Raw genomic sequence first — 21462 nt, forward strand, 5'->3', positions numbered from 1 at the left:
CCAGTATGACTTCAAGGACAAACATTTGACTTTGAACGAACAAAACGGAAGAACAAAGACACACACTAGCCCCACCATGTGGTTAAAATGTTTTTTTTTGACAAAAGTGTAGTGGTTGTAGAATAGAAATAACATACGTCACAATTCCGTTTAAGAAGTTCAATGTATTTTTTTTTATTAATGACAATTAGAATTGTTCTTTTAACACCCTCCAAAGTGATTTCCACAAATAATTAAGATGAAGAAACCTCATTCACTTTTGTATAGAATATCATTGGCGGGCAATACGTGTACAGCCAGTTGTTATCTGAACAATGTGAGGACTCTTGAAAGTCATTCGGCCAAACTTTAAATGACGTTTTTATTGTGACGTGTCAGAATCACGACAATGTATCGCGATCAGCTGTTGAATTTTAGAATGGCTTGGAGAAGATTTATGTTTCAATGCAACTTCTTTCTTCCGTCCAAGTTGACGTAACTTTACCTTTTGTTTTTTACTTGTTGTTTATTTTTCAACTGTAGTTTTCCTGTGATAATGTGGCAACGCTTGCTGGTTGGTCAAGGTGGTGGATTATCACCAAGCGCTGACAATTTTGTGTAAATATTTACTTATCTTCATTCAAGAATAGGATGTAGAGGTTGTGAGTTTAATGCAGAGGTGAATTATGGGGAAAACCAGGAAACGGAAAGATGCAAAGGAGGAAAAATCAAACAAACAAAAGATTGAGAACAAGAAAAAAAAAATACAAGAAAAACAGGATCTTAATAATAAGTAAGTTTTGATTTATTTGCTTCAAAAATATAAAATATGCAAAAATCCATCATATGTTTCAGGGTAGCGCATCCAATAAACGTGTATGGAATTCCAAAGAAAGTTATTGCGTTTTCAGTGTGTGTCGCTGTTGCTTGCATCATAGCGTACGTCATGCTGGATGCGCAAATACCATGCGATCATCCGTAAGTTATGACGCCATAATGTAGAGTTATTAAAGATTTAGAAGATTTATTTCACAGACTAAAATTCAGGGTTGTAGGACCTGAAATTTCCACACAACAACAATATGACATCACAAAAGAAAAACCCCTTAAAGATGACGAAACAATCGAACCAGCAGAAGCTAAAGACGACATTGTTGAGGTCATACAAGAATTTCTAGTTAAAAATGTCGAAATAATCGAACCAGCGGAAAACAAAGAAGACACCGATGACGTCACAGGAAAAGTCACGGTAAAAAGTGACGTCACAGAAAATGTTGCAATTGAACGTGAAGAAATAACCGAACCAACAGAAGCTAAAGTCGATATTGATAACGTCACAGTAGAAATTGCGGATAAAATTGACGAAATAATCCAACCAGTAGCAAATAAAGATGATGTTGATGACATCACAGAAAATGTTGCAATTGAACGTGAAGAAATAACCGAACCAGCAGAAGCTGAAGTCGATATTGATGACGTCAAAGTAGAAGTTGTGGATAAAATTGACGAAATAATCCAACCAGTACCAAATAAAGATGATGTTGATGACGTCACAGAAAAAGCGGTCAAAAGTGACGAAATTACCGCAAGAAAAATAATTGTAGGCAATATTAATGATATCAGAGAAAATGCTGCGATTACAGGTGACGAAATAATCGACGTCACGATAGAGAAAGCTGTAAAAAGTGACGAAATAATCGAACCAGTACAAGCTAAAGTCAATATTAATGATGTCACAAAAGAAGTTGCGGATAAAAGTGACGAAACAACAGAAACTGGATATCGTCATATTGATGACGTCACGATAAAGAATGCTGTTAAAAGTGACGAAATAATCGAGCCAAAAGAAAGTGAAGACGATATTGATGACGTCACGATAGAGAAGGCTGGTAAAAATGACGAAATAATCGAAACAAAAGCAACTGAAGGCGATATTGATGACGTCACAGAAGAAGTTGTGGATACAAGTGACGAAATAATCGAACCAGCAAAAAATAAAGACTTTATTAATGACGTCACAAAAAATATTGCGGTTAATGGTGAGGAAATAATCGAACCAGTGGCAAACAAAGATAATGTAGATGACGTCACAGAAAAAGTTGCGGATAAAAGTGACGAAACAACAGAAACAGAAGACGATATTGATGACATCACAGGAGATGTTGCGGGTAAAAGCGACGCAAAAATGGAACCAGCAGAGGTTGAACGCGACACGGGTGATGGCCAGGGCAGAAGTAACGAAACAAATGAACCACCACAAAGTAACATTGATGACGTCACAGAAAAAGTAACCCTCAACGATGACGAAACAACAAACGTATCGAGAAACATAGAAGGTAATTAATCACACGTAACAAATACGCAAAATAGAAATGTTTATGTCGACACAGACAATGCAAAGATGGATAGTGACGTAACAATCGGTGAATCAATTGAGGATATGACAAAAGAAGAAGACGAAGATTTACTGAGTTTAATTTCAGGTGATTTTTTCTGTTCATTTTGTCAAAAAAGTAAGAATTGCGTTTAAAGAACAAGATTATGGTGACGAAGATTACGACGAAGATGATGATGATGATGATGATGAAGATATTAACACGTCATACCCTGATGACGATTTAAGGTTGGTAAAGACTATTTTTGTTAATAAAGCTTCTGCAGTTACAATTCAAATATTACTCAAGCATTTGAATCTGAATCGATTTTATTCACAAAATTTCAGTTTCTTGGAAGTGACTGATGGTGTTCGGAAGCTGGTCAGGCGGAACGGAATCGGTAACCTGCCTCAGCGCGGTGACTTCATAACAGTTCATTGTGACGGTTTTGTTGACGTCATCCCGCGTAAAAAGTTCTGGAGCACTAAAGATTTGGGTCAGAAACCGTTTACATTTTCAGTTGGAATGAAGCAAGTTATTAAAGGTATGATCCGAAGGGTGAGGGTTCGAACCCCCTTCCCTCACTGCCTAATGTCTGTGCCATATTTACGTGCTTACTGTAAGAAACGATCCAATTTCAACGAAATAAAATTTGACGCAAAATTTTCATGAAATTCTTTCCGAAAACTTTTTAGGATGGGATGAAGGCGTGGCTTCGATGAGACTTTATGAGAAAAGCAAAATTAAAATTAAGTCCTTCAAAGCTTATGGAAAGTTCGGTTTCGAAGCTTGGGCATATCCTTTGCAAAACTTGTTTAAAAACTAAATACTACTGTACGCATAACACATTGCGTCACATCGGAGGCTTAATTGTGGTTTAGTCATGAAAAGGTGTCCATGTTTTTTGTAGAAATGCAAATGAAAAAACTTCCTTAACATTTTCACACAATCCCTCCCCATGCCGACCTACTGCTGGAAATCGAAATAATCAACATCAAGAAAAGCAAAATTATGTAACATTATTACGTCATAAATAAGACGATAAGAGAAAGTGAAGAAGTCTTCGATGGAGTTTTTCAATAAACAAAACTATTGTTTATCCGTTGAGATTTTCGTCGAGGCAATAAATATATTTTAATGCAACAATATGCTTGTGTGTTTTATTGGTGGTTAAAAATTTTAACAACTGTTTGGCTTTCGCGAAAGAATGTCCCGTTTGTTACGTCATAACAACCCCAATTAACCTACACAACATAGTCGACTTATTTTACTGTAACAGCATTGCTGGGTGATCATTGCATGTTTAACATCAACCCCATGTGGTAAAGACAAAACCACCCAACCATAGCTTGGAGATTGGTTCATAAAATCAACTATTTGAAATAATCAAAGTTGCGTCAACTTTGTTTCAAACAAAAACTTTAACATGGAATTTATTTAAAAAAATGTAAAACAGACTGCGGGTGACAAAATGATGCAAAGATATAAGAAAACATTGAAAAATTAGGCAAGAACTTGCTCACGAAAAATATTTGACACAAATAAATTCTACAATACTGCAAAGTGGATCTAGAAGTTACAAAAAATGATTTTTATGATAAACAATTTGTCAAAGGAAAAACACCAGTTAAAAGTTTATGAATAATTTCAGGTGTAATAAATTTGCAACAACAATTTGTGTAACAGAATCACAACAAACTTAACATAACAATTCGTCAGTGGCACATTATCTTATTTTCAGGCATTGTTAAATAAAGGTTTTGCCATTCTGGATACTGTTAGCATGGTTACATTGGCCTGGACACTAACTATAAAATGATCTTTTAAAACACTTGTGAGCAAATTGATAACCAGAGTACATCTCCCACTTACAGTGGAAAGTATGGTTGATTCCTGCGGCCAACTTTACAATATCGCCAGATCCACATCGGCAAGGTTTGGCATGCAAACCCTTCCAGCGAAAAGCATCGCGATGACACTGAAGAAGATCGACATCGTGAAAAGAACATACGAACTTCCAACCCTCATCTGATCGGGAAGTCGGAAGGCTTCACCTCCAATCTGGTTGTCATAGAAACCGGCAGGAAACAGTAGACAAGCCAAGCACATCAGGGTTACTATGACAACATCAACAAATTAATTTAAACCGGAAGTGCAATTTGTGCAAAACATGATAATTAAGGGTAACTGCTTTAAAATTTCTGAATGAATTGTTAATAGAATACATGCAATACCTGATCGCATTAAACCAACATGCAGAACAAGTATGTCACCAAATTATATTATGTACATTTTGAAGGGTTATGGTCAACAACCTTTAGCATGCTGGATGATTACAAAATTGTTTCAAAATGAAATCAGTGTTTCAAACAATGGGCAAGTTCACGGTTAAAATGTGATTGAATTACTGTGTGCATGTCGACCTACAATCAACATGTTCAACCCAGTTACCATAATTTCATCTGTTGAGGAGCCAGATCCTCATCGGCATCATGAGAATACACCATCCGGAACATGATAGAATGATCGCGAAGACCCACAGCAATTTATAAGAGTCACCAAGATTCCACAGTTCAGGTAATTTGAAAGGTTCCCCTCCAATTGCAATTTGCCGGAAACCGATTGGAAACAGCATTCCAACATGGCATAAACAGCCGACTAATTGTGATGTAATAAACGATGAATGTTATGAAACAAAATATGACAGATTAGTTTTAGGCAACTTTTTAAGTTTTAGTGAAAAAACAAAAACAAATCAAAAAAAAGAAAAAATGAATTGCTGGATAATATTTCTGTCAAACAACAAAGTCTTACTGGCAATAAATGCAGCCCATCGAGCATAGATGAGCATCGAGCGATACCAATGTGATGAAACAATGAGGCAGCATGTGATTGCAAGACAAACAATTCCAGCTACAAGGAAGAAAAGAGTTCCAATCCACTCAGCAGGAAGTACAGGGGAAAAGCACGTTCGATTCCGTCCGTATATTGTCTGACATTGCTTGGTCAGACCCAAGGTAATCACACCTAAAATTAATTTTATTTTTGTTACTAATTTGATTGAAAAACAATGGAGTCAAGAATGCTTTTAGTAAGTTGCAGACTTGAACACTGTTCCAACATAGTTGGTCTTGTGCAAATTTATAACAACAACCTTGCCAGCTAAATATTGATCAGTTGTCTAGACAGCAATTGTTGATGCAAAATCAGTTGCAGAAAGTATTTTATAATTTCAAAAGTGCACAAAGGATTTTTCTTTTATAATATTTGCCTCCATTCAGACCTGCTTCAGCCCCAGTGTTGATCCAGTCTGGATGTGACAAACTGGCAACAGCAAACACTTCAGATGTGATGAACAAGAACCCTGATATTATCGTTAACTTATCCATATTATTCACAAAATTTTTATCAAGTTTCGATTTAGCTAAAAATAAAAGCTGTAAGATTATTTTTAAATTAAAAAAAATTGCATTGCAAGCAAAGCACAAATTATACTTCAACAAAAATATACACATACAAAATTGCATAGCGATGAAAATTACCCACTAATAAAATATTGCATTTTGGACGTCAATTTCACTATATGCTTCCAAAGACTATTGACATGCACACATATTGTTACCAAAATAAAAAACTATTTAAAAAAAGGTAAAACACAAACTACAGGTTCTCTACCAAAAATACACCACACAATTCTTGACCACATGTTGGTATAAATATCACAATAAATTCTGTACTTTTTACAGTTTCTTTAAATATATGAATTGTGATCATTTATTGGAAGTCTACTCAGCCACACATCTATCCAGTATCAGTTGATCAACATCGACATCTGTGTAACCAACCTCCGTCAACACTTCCCTTGTATGTTGGCCCAATAATGGGGGAGCTTTTATGTTACTACCGAAATGATTTTTGCTGTATTGAACTGGGGACCCAGGAACACGTATTTTGTCATTAATTCCATCATGTTCCAACTCCATGATCATTTTGTTGTGCAAAACCTGTGGATTTTCAAAAGTTTGCTTCATATTGTTAATCGGGCCGTACGGGATACCACTCCCCTCCAGTAGGTGGAGCCACTCATCTCTAGTTTTGGTTTGAAATACTTTCGATAAAATCTTGATAAGTTCTTCGCGATTTGCCAAACGATCTTTGTTATCCATAAATTTTGGATTGTTCGATAATTCTTGAAGGTTTGTGATGTCACAAATGGTCTTGAATTGTTTATTGTTTCCACCTCCAATAGTAAGAAAATGTCCATCTTTAGTTTTGAAGGCTTGGTAGGGGACGATAGTGGGATGAGCCGTTCCCCATCTGCGTGGTTCAATCCCTGAATTGAGGTAATTAGCAGCAATGTGAGACAGCACAGATACCTGAGTTGAAAGTAAGTTGCAATCAATCTTCTGCCCAAGACCTGTTATTTCTTTGTCTCTCAGTGCAGCAAGTATAGCCCCGTGTGCAAGTAATCCTGTGCAAATGTCGGTGACTGCGACACCTACCTTGCAAGGATCCCCATCCCCAGGTCCAGTAATGTTAATCAAACCACCCATGGAGGATGCAATAACATCGTAACCTGCACGACTTGCTAAAGGTCCATCTGCTCCAAACCCAGTGATTGAACAATAAACAAGTCCCCTGTTAAGTTTCTTTACCTCATTGTAACCCATTCCCATCGCATCAAGTTTGCCAGGAAGAAAATTTTCAACCAGAATGTCACTATTTGACACGAGTTTGTGCAAAACTTTTAAACCTTTTGGTTGTTTTATATCCACAACGATGCTTCTCTTGTTACGATTTACCGACATGAAATAAACACTTTCACCCCCTATAAAAGGTGGGCCCCACGCTCGAGTGTCGTCGCCGGCCCGACTTTCAACTTTAATCACGTTGGCTCCCATATCACCAAATATCATGGTCGCGTATGGGCCAGCCAAGATACGTGTCAAGTCAAGAACACGGACACCTTTTAGCAATCCACTCATGGTTGCTATGGTTACTACACCCTGTAATGACAAATAAAATTAATACAATACAGAATTAAAACTTGCACAAGTGATAAGTAATAATGATCATTGAGCCGCAGACATCACTTTAAAATGAATCAAAAAAATTTACTGAAAGTTTCTGAAGTAAGGAAGTTTCTGCAACATTTTCCACAAAATCTCTGGAACAAATATAACTCAACTGAGTGTTCAGGAGAGGTATGGATTTGGCAAGTGGAATAGAAGGTATTTTAACAGCGTCTGGTGCAACATTGGATGCTGAAAGTATCGAATCACACAAATTTCTCCCAACAAGTTCAATACCTTTTGCCACACAATTTACAAACACCCGGTGGCAGTCTGGAGACTGCAGAAGATCAAGTGTTTTAGAAATATTTAAACAAACTTGTGGATGGAAATCTAATTCACATTCATCAGGGAAACAATAATCTGACAAAATAAAGTTGTTTTCCGTGCCATTATCGCTCATACTGCAGGACACCATGCTTAACAATGTGGTTTCGATATTTTTGAATGTCACCAAACATTGCAATGGTAAACTCTCTGTGACAGTGATGCTTTTATTGTAAAGTATTTTCCAGAGTTTTTTTATTCCATTGTCTTTCAAATAGTTGCAGGAAACGGAAAGAAATTTTTGCTGAAGTTCATCAGACAAACCATTGTCAGAATCACTGGACATTGAAGCTGCAAGTTGAACAAACTGAAAACGTAGAACCACAACCAAGGCAACAACAGAAATAATACCAGTTATAGTTTTTGTAAAAACTGCAACTTTAAGTTCATTCCATAGTTTAAGTTTGTTATCTTTAGAGTTCTTTAGCATCTCAGTTATGGCTTCCGTGTCTGAAATCTTGAAAACTTCATCCATGATTTCTTTCAACATTGATTCAGTGAGCGACACAGAATGCATGTGAACTTTTTCTAAGGTACGTTGTCTTCTCCGACTTGCAATGGCATTGTTTTGTTCTTCCTTTATGTGTTGCTTAAATTTATATTCAGCAAACTTAACTGCTCCAACCACACCACCAACAAATACCCCGGTGAATATAAACTTGTTACGGTGTCGACGGAAAAACCAACAAAACGACTTTGGGAACGTCCAAGTCATGATATCCGTCACAAGAAAAATTTAAAAGATGAATATTAGGTTGGTTTGCTAAATTATGCTGAACAAAAGCAGTATTCCTAGTAAAACTTCTTCTCATCCACTTTGCAAAGTTTTGCGCCTGACTCAGTCAATAGAAATATTACATGGTTTGGTGAATCCAAACTCACAGAGATTTACAAATTTACAGAAATATTAATTTCGCCATAATAGCACCGTCAGTTTCTGTGCTAAAGAAAGAATAAAAACAAAGTTCGACGTTAACCCCCAGTAAAACAACAAGCATCAATAAAATCAATCAAATGTCTTTGACTGGAAGCAACCCAGAAAAGTCACATCAGGATGCGAGTGGAAAGAGAAGAAAGCAAATTTTCGAGAGGCGCGGAAACGCAAAGAACAATGAGATTTACTTTGCTTTTCCCCATGGTCTTTTTGTGTTTCCGCGGTTCTTGCTTATCTTATCTTCCCACTCACTGCCACTGTGTACCTTAATTGTTGTTCTTCATCTGCGCATTCTTTCATCGGTTTGGCGGCATTCGAGGGTCTTTACTGAGGGTTGCTTCCAGTCAGAAATATTTTATTGATTTTATTGACTCCTGTTGTGTAATTTACCAAGAACTTTGCTTTTGTTTTGTTTGTTTTTATTTTTCTTCTTTCTTTAGCACAGAAACTGGCGATGTCGTCGAGGCGAAAGTAATATTCCTGCAAAATTTTTAAATAAAATATCGCATTGATGCTGATCGTCCATCTCTTTGTGAGTTATTTTGGACCCCTGACTATAACACAGATCAGCTATAGGAGCGTATTTTTTCACTTATTGTCAGGAAAGCCCAAGTACAAATCTTTCTCCGAGCGCGGAAACCAAAAGTTGCGTAAAAACTAAAGGCGATGAACGGAAATACTGTTATGACGAATCTGTAAACGAGAAAACAGTTAAACGATTGTTACAAAAATACCAACGAAAGTACTATCAGACATTAGATAATACGGTGCAATAGATATTTGTAATATATAACTTCTAAAAAGAACTTAATCCCTATATGTCCAAATGATCGGCAGTATTTAGATAAGATACCCGCGGCCGTTTCCTAGCATTTGTTGGAACATAGATATCAATGTTGGTTTAAGTTAACTTTAACCTCCACGGTTAGAGTGAGGAACAAAACCATCACTTCATAAGAAATCAAATGTTTTTTCAGTTATTCCCACTTTTTGCTTGGCTATATTTTTGTTTGAGATTTCCCGAATATTTTTTTTTGCTTAATTTTTCCAACAATATTAAATCCTTCTGCGGCAAACGCGCTTGGAGTAGAGGCAGGATATCAGTCGTTCATTTCGAAAGAACTTACTTTTTACATTATTTATTATTCCAGTAAATCTTAAAAAACTTATTTTCAACGTTTGCAGATGATCTCAACGTTTGCAGATGATCCCAACGTTTGCAGATGATCCAAACTGTTTGTTTTTGGTTTAGAGAGAAGATTGCCCAGTGCAACCACCTTGGAATGTTGCCAGAATGTCTATTTATGGGAGTCTTAAACAACAGACTCGGGAACCTCATGGGAAATTTTACGAGACAAGCCTCTATATCTTGGTTACGTGGTGAATGATTAAACCGAATTAAGCCAGCACTAAATCATGCACGGGTCCGGAACACAAGAAAAACACGAGGTTCTGACGAACGTTATGTTGGCATCCAGGAAAGGTTTGTTCAGTTATAACAGGTGTTTTACATCTTTGAATATTTCGTTCCAAATCTGTTTGAAATGTAAGCAAAGTTTTTAATGTCTAATGGTTCATTTTTATAACAGACTTTGGGTCAGAGTTCAGGACTTTGGGTCAGAGTTCAAGACTTTGAGTCAGAGTTCAAGACCTTGAGTCAGAGTTCAAGACCTTGAGTCAGAGTTCAAGACCTTGAGTCAGAGTTCAAGACCTTGAGTCAGAGTTCAAGACTATGAGTCAGAGTTCATGTCAATTTATAAAACTTCCCGGTCAAATATAGAACAAACCATGATACAGTTTCACGCTTGTTTCATTTCAACTATCAACAAATATAAGTCGAGGTATTTTTAATTTAAACCATGTGTCACAAAATAAAACTAATCCAATAAAAATTATCGTCAAGCAGACACACAGCACGTTCCGTTATCATACCTAACATCTGTGACGTCATAAAGCATGATTGTTTGCGCACAAGTCGCGACTTGCCTGAATGGAGGTTTAATGGACAGCTCAAGAAGATTTGCCGCGCATAACTTCGCCCAAACATGAACCGTGTTTGCTTTCTAGATTTAATCGCTCGCCGCGTTCTGAAATAGGGATCCAGCGATTGTTGTGGAACAATAATAGTGTGGGAGCAAAACTTCTTGAAGTCACTTTGCGAAGTGGAGTTGCGCGATGTCGCGATGTCGCGATATAAAATAATGGAGTCGAAAAATCGAATTCCGCTTTTATTAACATCAGATTGTAAACAAGCGAAAATAACGACGAGTTTTTTTATCAAATGTTGGTCGCCGAGTTTGAGCCACGAATCCAACTGATGGTCCTTTATAAATATTTGAATAGAGTGAGGAAATAAATGAAGTATTTGTAATAAAGAATGAAGTCTCCTTATTGATAAAGTCTAACGCATTGTGTTATGCCAAGAAAACTAAGCAGATAAATCAATTTTTGAAACAAAAGAAAAATATTTTTGTTTGTTTCGTTAAATTGATTTTAGGAAAATCAATATAGTGACGTAGACTGGTCACGTGACGTACACAATTTATTTCTGCATCTCGATGCTCGTTGGAATATTTCGCAAAAACAAGGTGACCGACAGCAATGGGTTGTGCTTCTAGCGTCAGCGTCAAAGAAGTAGATAAAGCCTTTCCGCGAAGTGAAAAAATAGACCAGACCTACGCAGGCTCGAACCGCTCTAGTCTTGGGCAAGAAATATCGGATGACCGGGCGATAAGTATACTGACGCTAAAAAGTGGTCGAATCAATATCCCCGGAGATACCGCCTTCGACACACCCATCAACACTAAACGTCACAACGAAACCAACGGAGCGGAACGAAAGGTTAATGGAGACGTAAAACCAGCAGTTCCGAGAAGATTAAAAGATGACATCACGCGCTTCTCGTCATTGTCGGTGCCTACGTCACCGTTAGTGACGCGCATCAAGGAGAGACAAGAAGTTTTGGACGGGAGAGCTTCAGCTTTGGGAATCTCAGGAGAAGTGAGGTAAAAACCACGTGACAAACGAACTTAAACCAGAGTCAGTGATCACGTGATGTTTACAGCGATCCTCACGTGATCTTGAACAAAGCTTTGAGAGAACTCAGCAGGAGTTTGTCAGCAAGCCACGGAAGCGTTTTCCATGTCGACAATAATGAAGCAGGCACGTTGTCATCATTTGTTTATGACGTAATATTTGATACGAAACATTTGCAGAACCGCCCCTGGTACAGCCCCCGGGAAGTCCCCCTGAAACCCACATAAACAACAATACGGTCATCATCAACATTGGCAGTGGGTACTGTAAAGGGGGATTTACCATGGAAGAAACTCCCTCCGTCGTCATGCCAACTGTAGTGGGAAGACCGAAGTCGAATGACGCACTTCCGGGCATTTCCTTGGATACCATATTTGTTGGCAACGATGCGAAATTGAGGAGGGAAGCCCTTGTTCTTACGGTAAGCTTAAATAGTACGTCACAGTTACGTCATCAAACGTCATTGTTCGCCAGCATCCGGTAAAAAGGGGCGTGGTCGAGAATTGGGAGGAGTGGCTGGCCGTGGTCCGTCACGTGATTACGATGGAACTGAAAGTTGATCTGGAGGAAGCGTGCGTTGTCATGCCAACGTCGCCTTTGGCAACACGCGGGAACAGAGAGAAGATAGTTGAGGTTTGTTCGTGTCAGGGGGTAATGGAGATTTAAACTTGTCCACTCCACAGCTCATGTTCAAAAACCTTGGAATTTCTAAACTGTATCTTGGCAACAGCGCCCCGATGGCCCTGCACGCGTTTAGTATGACGTCATCACTGCTTATTAAAGTTGGTCATGACATCACAAGCTGTGTTCCGGTTATTCAAGGTCAGTAATTGGAGACAATGTTGGCATTGATTTCACTCATGATTTCGTTGACAGGAAACGTTTGCTCCGATGCTGTGAGGATAATTCCACTGGGTGGCGCAGATATTACCGAGCGACTCACTTCGCTCATCCGACGAGAAGATTCAAAGGAATTAAATCATGAAAACGGTGTGTGTTACGTCATAAACACCGCAGAACTTAACAGAGAAATAATTATTTACGTGGTTACTTTTAGATGACGACATTGCAAAGGCGATGATGGAGAGGCTTTGTTACGTAGCAAAAGGTAGTAATGATGACACAGTGATAAAACAAAGAAACAGGAGAACTTATTCTTTGCCCAATGGTTCGGATGTCAAACTCGACAGGGAAAGATTTCTTGCTCCAGAAATTCTATTTAAACCATCTCTGAAAGACGGTACGTAATGAGTGGGAGTTTGTGGTAATAAGCAGCTGTTAACACAGCCACAAATCACAACAAGGTGTGTGCAGAACCAAGCCCGAAATTATTTATTTTCGTATAGTTTGTTTTCGTTGCGCAAAAGCTTCACAGACATATTTAGTGGTTTCGGCCGGTGGGTGTTGGGAACCTTCGTTATTTCGTCATGAGTATCTTGGCCCCACCTAACTAACTCATAAATAAAATACATCGAATTTACCTAAACTTACACATGAAGGCCTTCATCCCACACGGTTGTGTTTAAATTGTGGGTGATTTGATGAGGAAGTTGCAACAAGTCAGTTCAAATTCATGAAAAACATGTTTACGACTCTGAAAATTTCAACCAAGGGACGATAAGTTTGAAGACAAACAAATATGACGCTTATGAATTACCATTATTTGCTCACACACGAAGACAATGACTGATTATTTGCTCACAAACCAAAAACTACTCGCCAGTTTCCGATTGGCAGATAATCGCCCATAGAGGCCCACCAGTGTGTTCTATGACATCACAATACAATCACAAAAATGATTTATAAGTGAGAATTTTTTCTGCTAGAGAGTTCACGTGACAAAGGACTACATCACGTGTGTGTTGAAAGCATTCAAGCATGTCCAGATGACGTGAAAGATGAAATGTGTTCGAATGTTGTGCTTGTTGGTGGTGCGTCACTGTTGCCAGGGCTACCAGAAAGGTTAAAGGTCAGTTTAATGTCATGGAATTAACCGAAGAATTTGGCACAACAATATTTTCATTTAGAACGAACTGAGCCACCTCCTTCCCGACAAGAAACACGTGATTAAAATCAATGCCTTCCCAAAGCGCCAGTACGCCATCTGGCGGGGAGCAAGCAGCATGACGTCACTAAGTACATCACGGACCCGTTGGATTCGAAAATCGGAGTTTGAGGAATACGGATCCTCCATCGTACATAGGAAATACGTTTGAACAACACTGTGACGTCATATAACGTGTTGTGTTTGAATACTTTTGCACTTTTGTTGAGTTACCACAATAAATAAGCGAAGTACGCCAGTGAAAGTTGACTACGGCATATAAGGTCTATCCTGACATAGAGCGGAACGATAATGGTTATAGGGCATGTGACGTCATTAACAATCTCTTGTATGAAGACTGTACTTGCGCGATTTAAATGCCAGTATTTTGTGAGTGTGATTTGTCCCAAATATAACATTTACAAATATTTCTACGAAGGATTCAACCAAACTGACTTTTTCTACAGAAATTTTCGTTCGTTTTCTCAGCCTAGAGTAACTTCACAGACGAAACTTACCTTTTAAATAGATGATCATAATTAGTTGAATGTTGGCCGGGAGGTATTTACCCGTAATTGCTGAAATAAGCTACAAGTTATGTAAAGAACAAAAAATTTGAAAAAAATCCCTGGTTGTAAAACAGATTCATTCACTTTAAAAGTGTTTTGAATTGAGGAGTTTCTTCACCCAAGTTGTGTTCAATAGATTTGCAAAAAAAAACAGCCAACAGAAAAAACAAGGTTGCTTTGAAAAAGTACATTTCCAAAAAAATTAAAGCAAGAATTGGTGATTATGAAGTCACAAAGCGAATCACAGTGTCGCCTCAATTACAGATGCGAATAAGAAATCATTACATGTCAATGCCATTTTATGACACACAAAATGTGCAATGCATTTAAAATATATGAAACTTGTTTACATGAAAAAAACATTACTTGTGAATGAAATTAATTGAAAAGTAGAAGCATTAATTTCACCAGAGATGAATCAACATTTCATTGAGAAGAAATGAGCAAAAAGGTTTTGTAGATTTCCAGTAAAAAATTTAAGTTGTGAAAAGGATGTCAACATATGATTATGTAAAATGTTTTGTGAATAAACCATATTGGGGAATCACCATCTACAGTAAGAGCTTGTACTTAAGAAAAGTGTTTTAAAAATAAATTTTAATTTAACTCAAAGTCAACAAAGTTATCAGCACCTAATAAAATGTTGAGGCACAGAAATATAAAAATGCAAAGCGCAATTAAATTTGCATACTAGGAACAATGCACAATGAATGAACACAAAACAGTAAAAAGACTACAACGAATCTAACTATAAGTTGAAGCATTCAGAAATAGGATTGGTTTAGATACCCTTTCACCATATTTGGCAGTGGTAAATTTTCTATGTGGTCAATTCTTGTGTATTGCCGAACCACAAACCTACAGAGGTATCTCAGAGTTCGAACCTAAACAAATTATAAACAACAGATTAATGCATAAACTTTAGGATTATTTGACTTCACAAATATTGTTGTCATTGAAACTCACTGGCGAAACTTTTAATTTCACTCAAACCAATAGTTTTTTCACCAAATAAAAAGTTGAAAAACACGCATCGGTGACGCTTGTACACAAAATTTATGTTGTTCACTAACAATACGGCTTCCTTTTAAATCAGCAAAATATAAGAAACAAATAAATTACCTCAGAAAGTCTCGAAACAGGATGGGTCAATTTCACGGACGTTACAGTTGCAGGGTAGTCCAAGGATCTCATGTAACAAAATGCATTTGAATCTTGTGATTCCCGGACGGAGTCATTGATTAATTTCACAACTGATGGCGACGACTGATAACAAACAAATACAGCAAACTTTGGTTATTTCAGTTTCAGTTAATATAGATATTCCCCTAAATATTATTTGCAACCATTTTATTTAGAATGCGGAATATTAATCATTATCTACGACTAGTCTGGGCAAAACTTTTTGCAACACGTAATCTGCATTTGGGTGAATTTTCAGCTTCAACAAAGCATTTGTAAACCACGATTTCAGTTACATTGGTAAACAACCACCTTTTGTAAACAACCACCTTATACAGTTAATACTACATTGCAACCACTCAACTGACAGCCAATATGGTTTCTAGGTACCAAGTTACAAGCTCATGCTTAAATAGGATCCAAGTTAATTTAAAATAAAATCGTTTCATCTAAACAATGACAAACTTCATGTGTTTGTGATCAAACCTACGAAACATTACCAAGAGCCCACAGTTTTTTATCAAAATAACTCCACCTCAAAAAACACTACAAGGATCATCAATTTTCAGTTTAGGAAACCATGATGTGGTTGTCAAGGTAACCAAGTTAAGGTAAAATTAGGACTTGAATTGCAAATAACTTTTTTGTTACTCACGTAATCGAAGTTTTCATAAAAACTGAATCCATGTGAATATTGTATTCTGGTGTGAAGGGTGCGACCGCTGGAGCGGAAACTTACAGAGAGAAGATATCGTTCATCTGAGCTGTCCCTGTGGGTTATTGGCAGTGTTGAGAGTTTATGGGCAACACTAATAGTACAATTGCTTCCATGTTGGGTGGAAAATAAAAATATTTTACATCACAGCAGTGGCTAGAGGTTACCATTGGCATCAAGGTACTGTTTTGCCCTCCAACATGGTGCCAAGAAATTTGCTTGTGATCAAATTTTAACCTTTGCTTTGCTTAAGAAAAAATATGTGAAACAAACATTTGTTGTGTTACAATGATTATGGAATAAATGTGTCGCTTACAGTAAGAACTACTGGTTTACAAAAACTAAGAGTTGATTAAATTTTTCATAAGAGTAAGCTACATATGTTACCTGACAAGGAAAGATCCGTCTTGCGCACCTTCCAGTTTTGATTCTGCTTCAGATTTGGTCAGCGGGCCCCAATACCACCCTTGTCTGAAAACAACTTAAGTTGACAAATAATATTTCAACAACTTTCTGGATATTTATTATCTACAGAATGGGGAAATTTGTCTACTTGCGAAAAAAAACAAAATTTGACAGGAAAATGTTATTGTAAGTAAAATAGGCAAACTAACTACGGTTTAGTTTGTGAATTCACATCAAATATATAATATATGTAGTAAAACTGAAAAGCATGAAAAATGTGCAATAAAATTACACTGAACTGAAACAGCATGTATAAATATTTTAAGCAAGACGAATTTATACCAACTGCTGGGGTCTAAATTTGGCCCATGGGCCACAGTTTTTCAGTTCTACTCAACAACTGAATATTGTTATCCAGGTCATGTAAATAAAATCCAACAGAAATCAATGGAAAATTTTTAAGAACTAAATATGATTTAATGCATACTTAGCGAGATTTCGTAATTCTTCTGTGAGTGGGTTGCTGACGTTTAAGATATTGTTGTGACAGAGTTCTGGGCTTGGCATTCTTGCCCGAGTGAGTTGGTTGTGACTCGATGATGGACAAACATCGTTCAAAGATTCCACATGAGATCCCTCCAATCTTGTAACTTGAAAGGTTGGAGGTTGCACTGCTTCACTTTGCACAGTATGTGAATAATCAACTTCCCCAAACAGGTCCTCCTCTTCATCTTGAGATTTCTTTATTTCTTCTTTTTCAAATGTTGGAAGTTCTTCACTTGTGACGTTATGTGTTTGAGAAAAGCTCTCATCTGCCACCGACTCTGAAACAACATCCAGTAATTTATAAAAAAATAAACAAAAAGAGCATTCAGCAACAAACTAAACAAAATGGTTTGTGATCGATCACAAATCTATTGAGTCCCTTGTAAGTAAACCAACACCTGCCAGATCTTCACAACCCACCTCAGTGGTGCCACAATATGAGGACCAGTGAGTTAAATTATTAAATTTTTTACCTTGGGCAGTAAAAGTTCCATTGGACAATGGGGTTTCGCTGTTTTCTACACTTGATTCATCAACACTTGTCCTGCATTAAATAATATTCACTTCATTAAAGAAAACAGACAAAACATCCAAGATACTACAAGATTAACATATCACCCAAAAAAATCAGTAGAAAAACAGCTTTTACTTCCAAAGTTGCAACAAGTCAGCATTATATTTGAATGATTATATTGAGATCAACTAGATTTACAGACTTGACAGCCAAAGTATTGCAGTCACAGGATCAGCCATTTTTTCCGCTAAGTTGATAAATCAAGTTCCCGGTGAGGTTTGAACTCACCACCCTGAGCTAACCAGGCCTCTTTACCAACTGAGTTGTGGGTGGGAACTCATCGGTTAAAACAGGAATATAGTGGCCAAGATATGCAGGTGTCCAAGTGCAAATGTCGACCTTAACATACATGTAGGGCAAGGGCATCTACACCTTACAATCTCACTTTTGCTTTGTTAAGAATTGTATAAAATATTTGTGAAAGTTTTTCTGTTGTCAGACTTCATGCAAGTGTTCTTACCTGGCGTTCCCCTTGCTAAACCGTTTAAGCAATGATTTCCCATTTTGCTTCTTGGCACTTTTATCATCTGTTTCACTAAAATTAGCATTTAAACAACATAAATACAGTCAGTGTTTCTGGTAGTTTCAGTGAAACAACGGCAACTTACACTTCATCAGTTTCTGTGCTTTGCTGGGATTTCTTTCTTAAGTGAATCGAAAGTCTTCGTATTTTTTTCATCTTAGTGTTTCATCGACAGAAAAGCATTACACAGAATAAATTAAGGTCACCATTTCACAGATATATCCAAAAGAAATAATTTTTGCATGATTTCAACTAACTTCAATTTCAAACAAGTTAAAAGACATCAGGAATTTATTAATGGTAAAATTAAATCATTATTTGGAATTTTTTTAGACATCCCAAAGATCAAGACGCACTATAGCTGAAAGCAATTTCGTTTCACCAAAACATCAACTAACTTAGTTCACGTAAACAATAGGGAGGGGTGGTGGGTTGTGTTGTTTCAAATGCGTGCAAAACCAGAGCTCGACAGCTCATTGCATAAATATCGTTGTTTGCTTTTAAAATTTAAAAATTCCACCGGAAAGGCTTGATATATCTTGTGCCCGCATACGAAGGATGTCAAATGTCCAACAAGAACAGTGGATTTGGTTTAACAAGGAGAATTCCATAACCCCAACCCAGAGTTGCCAGAATATTTTTTTTTGTTTAGAGCCAAACAGCACGACAAAAAACGCCAAAATTAGTTTTGCAGGAACCAGAAAAGAGCCAATCGTTTAAATACTGTATGGTTTAATTTTCTGCTTCCCCTAACATATGTTAAACTGTATCTACAGGCAAATTACATTCATGTGGTAGAGCAACATATGATCTATTCTTTGTTTATTTGTGCTCTTGAATTATTTCCGCCTTTCTATGTGCATATAGCAGTGCCAGTGCTACGCAAACTTTCAACAAACAGTCTTTAAAAACTCAAATTATGACGTCACTATAGAATTAGTCAAGTTTACGCTACCCAGGCATACAGTTTGCAACGCTTCTGAACTAGCTTGGGCTGTGATGCGTGACGTTTTTACCGAAAAGAAGCATACCGCGAACCTGCTTCGTCACGAACGAGCCCGGGCAACTTCCGAACGCAAACAAACAGGGAAAACGCCAGAAAGGGGCCAAATAAGCCAAACCAAATTTTGGGCGCCAGACAAAATGGAATTTAGGGAATTTGGCGCCGACAGCGCCAATCTGGCAACCCTGCCCCAACCCCGCCATTCTACTTTCACAAACATGTCGATTTCCCTTGACGGCGTGTCGCATGTCGCACATTGTACCACAGCATGTGACCTTTGAAACGCAATCAAGTGACAAACTTGCAACTCCTTAATTAATATTGGAACAGCATCGCTATTTTTTCAGTGGAAATACATTATTTTTCATCATTTACGATATCTAATTTAGCTTTTCAGAACCGTCAAGCACAATCAACAAATTATTCCTTTCAGAGTCAACAGCACAGTTATAATTATCAATGTATTTATCCACGCAGAGAAACATGAATGCTTGCTGCCATTCATAGGTATGTAATAATAGACTGTTTTCCAATTTACTTTTGGCACAACTTCACTTCAATGTATTTCGATTATATGTTTGTGTACCAGTGCTCATTTCACAGTAGTTTAGATCCTGCATTTTCAGGAAAGCTACAAATTAATCTGACATTTATCGAAAAGTTCCTTGTACTCAACTGCTGTTCTGATATTTGCAGTTTTGATGAGTGCACAGAAACAATTTCCTTGTGAGAAATCAAATCCTTTACAGATCTAGACTACTGAGGTCTATTTAAGACAGTACTCGTGTTTTAAAGACAGAATTTGTTTGTTTTCCAGCAATGATGGAAATCTACATATTGTGCTTTCTGTTTGGGGCAAACCTAACACCGGTTATCATGGCAGGTACTTATTATGAAAACACCTCTACCATTTATTAATATTCTGGTTGCAGCGAATTGTGGATCTGTCGATTGCGAAGGTGGGAAATACTGTTGCAATTTCCTCCTTGTCCTGAAAGCTTGCAAGTCATCCGGAGGCGATGGGTGCACCTACATTCCAATGTAAGTAATTCATTGTCATGTCGGTCGCCATGGCGACCAGCAAAAAATAACTTTTAAGCGAATTTTTTTACTCATACATAAAGAAACGATACAATTTGTTATCGCGTACAGCTCATCCGTTTTACGATCAAAGCTGTGTTCTTTTTTTACTTTTTTAATGTATGACGCAATAAATCCTCCCCTCCACACTTGTCCAGACAATGGTCCGAATACTTGGACGTAGCCGCGTACGCAGGGATCGGGGTCGGGTGTTTCTTTGGGTTTCTATTGGTTGTGTCATTTATCGTATTCTGCTGCAAGCGGAGGAACACTCCTTCCCAAACCGTGAGTGTTCCTATGACAACCACCACCTATTACACCCAACCAGCTAATCAGCAACCGACACGTAAGTGATAATCATATCATTCTTCACAACAAATGCCGTTGTTTTATGCTAGGTTTGTTTTGACACCGAACTAAAAACACGCAATGAGTGAAGTCACAATATCTTGCTTTGGGGATTAAAGTAACTGCAGTTGTTTTTTGTACAAAATTCATTCAAGATAATCATGAAATATTCGGACTATGTGGTTTCCATGACTATTTGAAACCTCATAATCCTATTGTGAAATTTCGCCAGTTGTAAAGAACTACGTTTTCTGTACACAGCCCAGATCAACGTCATCAACCAACAAAACCAATCAAATAATCAACAGAACAGCCAAGGCCTGCCAGTTGCTCCCCAGTATCCAAACTTTGGAGGAAATATTTATCAAAACCACACAGCAGCTCCTCCATATGAACCCACTCACCCCCCAATTATGAAAATGTGAACTTCGTAGTTGTCAAACAATCGTAGTTGTCGTAGTCCTATATCATAAGCATAGTTTACACTAAAATGCATTCCTGTTACAAGTTAATCATTAAACGCATTTCTCCTGGTTTCCATTTATTCCATGGCTTAAATCTTGGTGGATATTTTGGTTGCTGACGCTGACAGAGAAAATGTTTCTTATAAATGTTCAGAGAAGTTGACTTGTTTGGTTTCTTTTCGGCTCGCCTACGTTTGATTCTTTTTCAGCAGTTGGAAATGTTTGTCTTGTCCAAGCAAAATAAGTTGTTGTGTTGTTTCCAGTTTAAGTTTGAATATTTGACGAT

General features: G+C 37.5%; 5 protein-coding genes across 6 annotated transcripts; 2 read left to right on the forward strand and 3 right to left on the reverse strand.

Annotated features, from left to right (window-relative positions):
* Positions 1-5242: 5242 nt before the first annotated feature.
* LOC145907483 (succinyl-CoA:glutarate CoA-transferase-like) lies at positions 5243-7453 on the reverse strand. The gene is made up of 2 exons (XM_082994888.1): positions 5638-7453; positions 5243-5381 (listed from the first exon to the last, which is right to left on the reverse strand). The coding sequence occupies exon 1, from the start codon at positions 7337-7339 to the stop codon at positions 6140-6142; it is 1200 nt and encodes a 399-aa protein (XP_082851014.1). The 5' UTR covers positions 7340-7453; the 3' UTR covers positions 5243-5381; positions 5638-6139.
* On the reverse strand, positions 7338-8565 carry LOC145907484 (peroxisomal biogenesis factor 3-like). The gene has a single exon (XM_082994889.1). It carries the CDS (start codon positions 8466-8468, stop codon positions 7449-7451), a length of 1020 nt encoding a protein of 339 aa, XP_082851015.1. The 5' UTR covers positions 8469-8565; the 3' UTR covers positions 7338-7448.
* A 2623-nt stretch (positions 8566-11188) lies between these two features.
* LOC145906460 (uncharacterized) lies at positions 11189-14050 on the forward strand. Of its 2 annotated transcripts, none has more exons than XM_082993877.1 (9): positions 11189-11692; positions 11752-11875; positions 11920-12144; positions 12198-12356; positions 12407-12545; positions 12600-12713; positions 12781-12963; positions 13550-13692; positions 13751-14050. In XM_082993877.1, exons 1-9 carry the CDS (start codon positions 11289-11291, stop codon positions 13937-13939), a joined length of 1680 nt encoding a protein of 559 aa, XP_082850003.1. In that variant the 5' UTR covers positions 11189-11288; the 3' UTR covers positions 13940-14050. The 2 variants fall into 2 exon arrangements, with proteins under 2 accessions (XP_082850003.1, XP_082850002.1); XM_082993876.1 differs by having other exon boundaries at positions 11752-11849; positions 11903-12144.
* An 861-nt stretch (positions 14051-14911) lies between these two features.
* On the reverse strand, positions 14912-19204 carry LOC145905952 (suppressor of cytokine signaling 4-like). The gene is made up of 8 exons (XM_082993285.1): positions 18367-19204; positions 18219-18293; positions 17658-17728; positions 17126-17462; positions 16621-16704; positions 16174-16288; positions 15459-15602; positions 14912-15220 (listed from the first exon to the last, which is right to left on the reverse strand). The coding sequence occupies exons 1-8, from the start codon at positions 18435-18437 to the stop codon at positions 15101-15103; spliced, it is 1017 nt and encodes a 338-aa protein (XP_082849411.1). The 5' UTR covers positions 18438-19204; the 3' UTR covers positions 14912-15100.
* A 705-nt stretch (positions 19205-19909) lies between these two features.
* Positions 19910-21407, forward strand: LOC145906683 (uncharacterized). Its single transcript, XM_082994133.1, has 4 exons — positions 19910-20167; positions 20217-20325; positions 20523-20710; positions 20974-21407. Exons 1-4 carry the CDS (start codon positions 20104-20106, stop codon positions 21135-21137), a joined length of 525 nt encoding a protein of 174 aa, XP_082850259.1. The 5' UTR covers positions 19910-20103; the 3' UTR covers positions 21138-21407.
* The last annotated feature ends 55 nt before the right edge of the window (positions 21408-21462 follow it).

Source organism: Ascidia mentula, chromosome 6, assembly GCF_947561715.1.
Source record: "Ascidia mentula chromosome 6, kaAscMent1.1, whole genome shotgun sequence".
Lineage (NCBI taxonomy): Eukaryota > Metazoa > Chordata > Ascidiacea > Phlebobranchia > Ascidiidae > Ascidia > Ascidia mentula.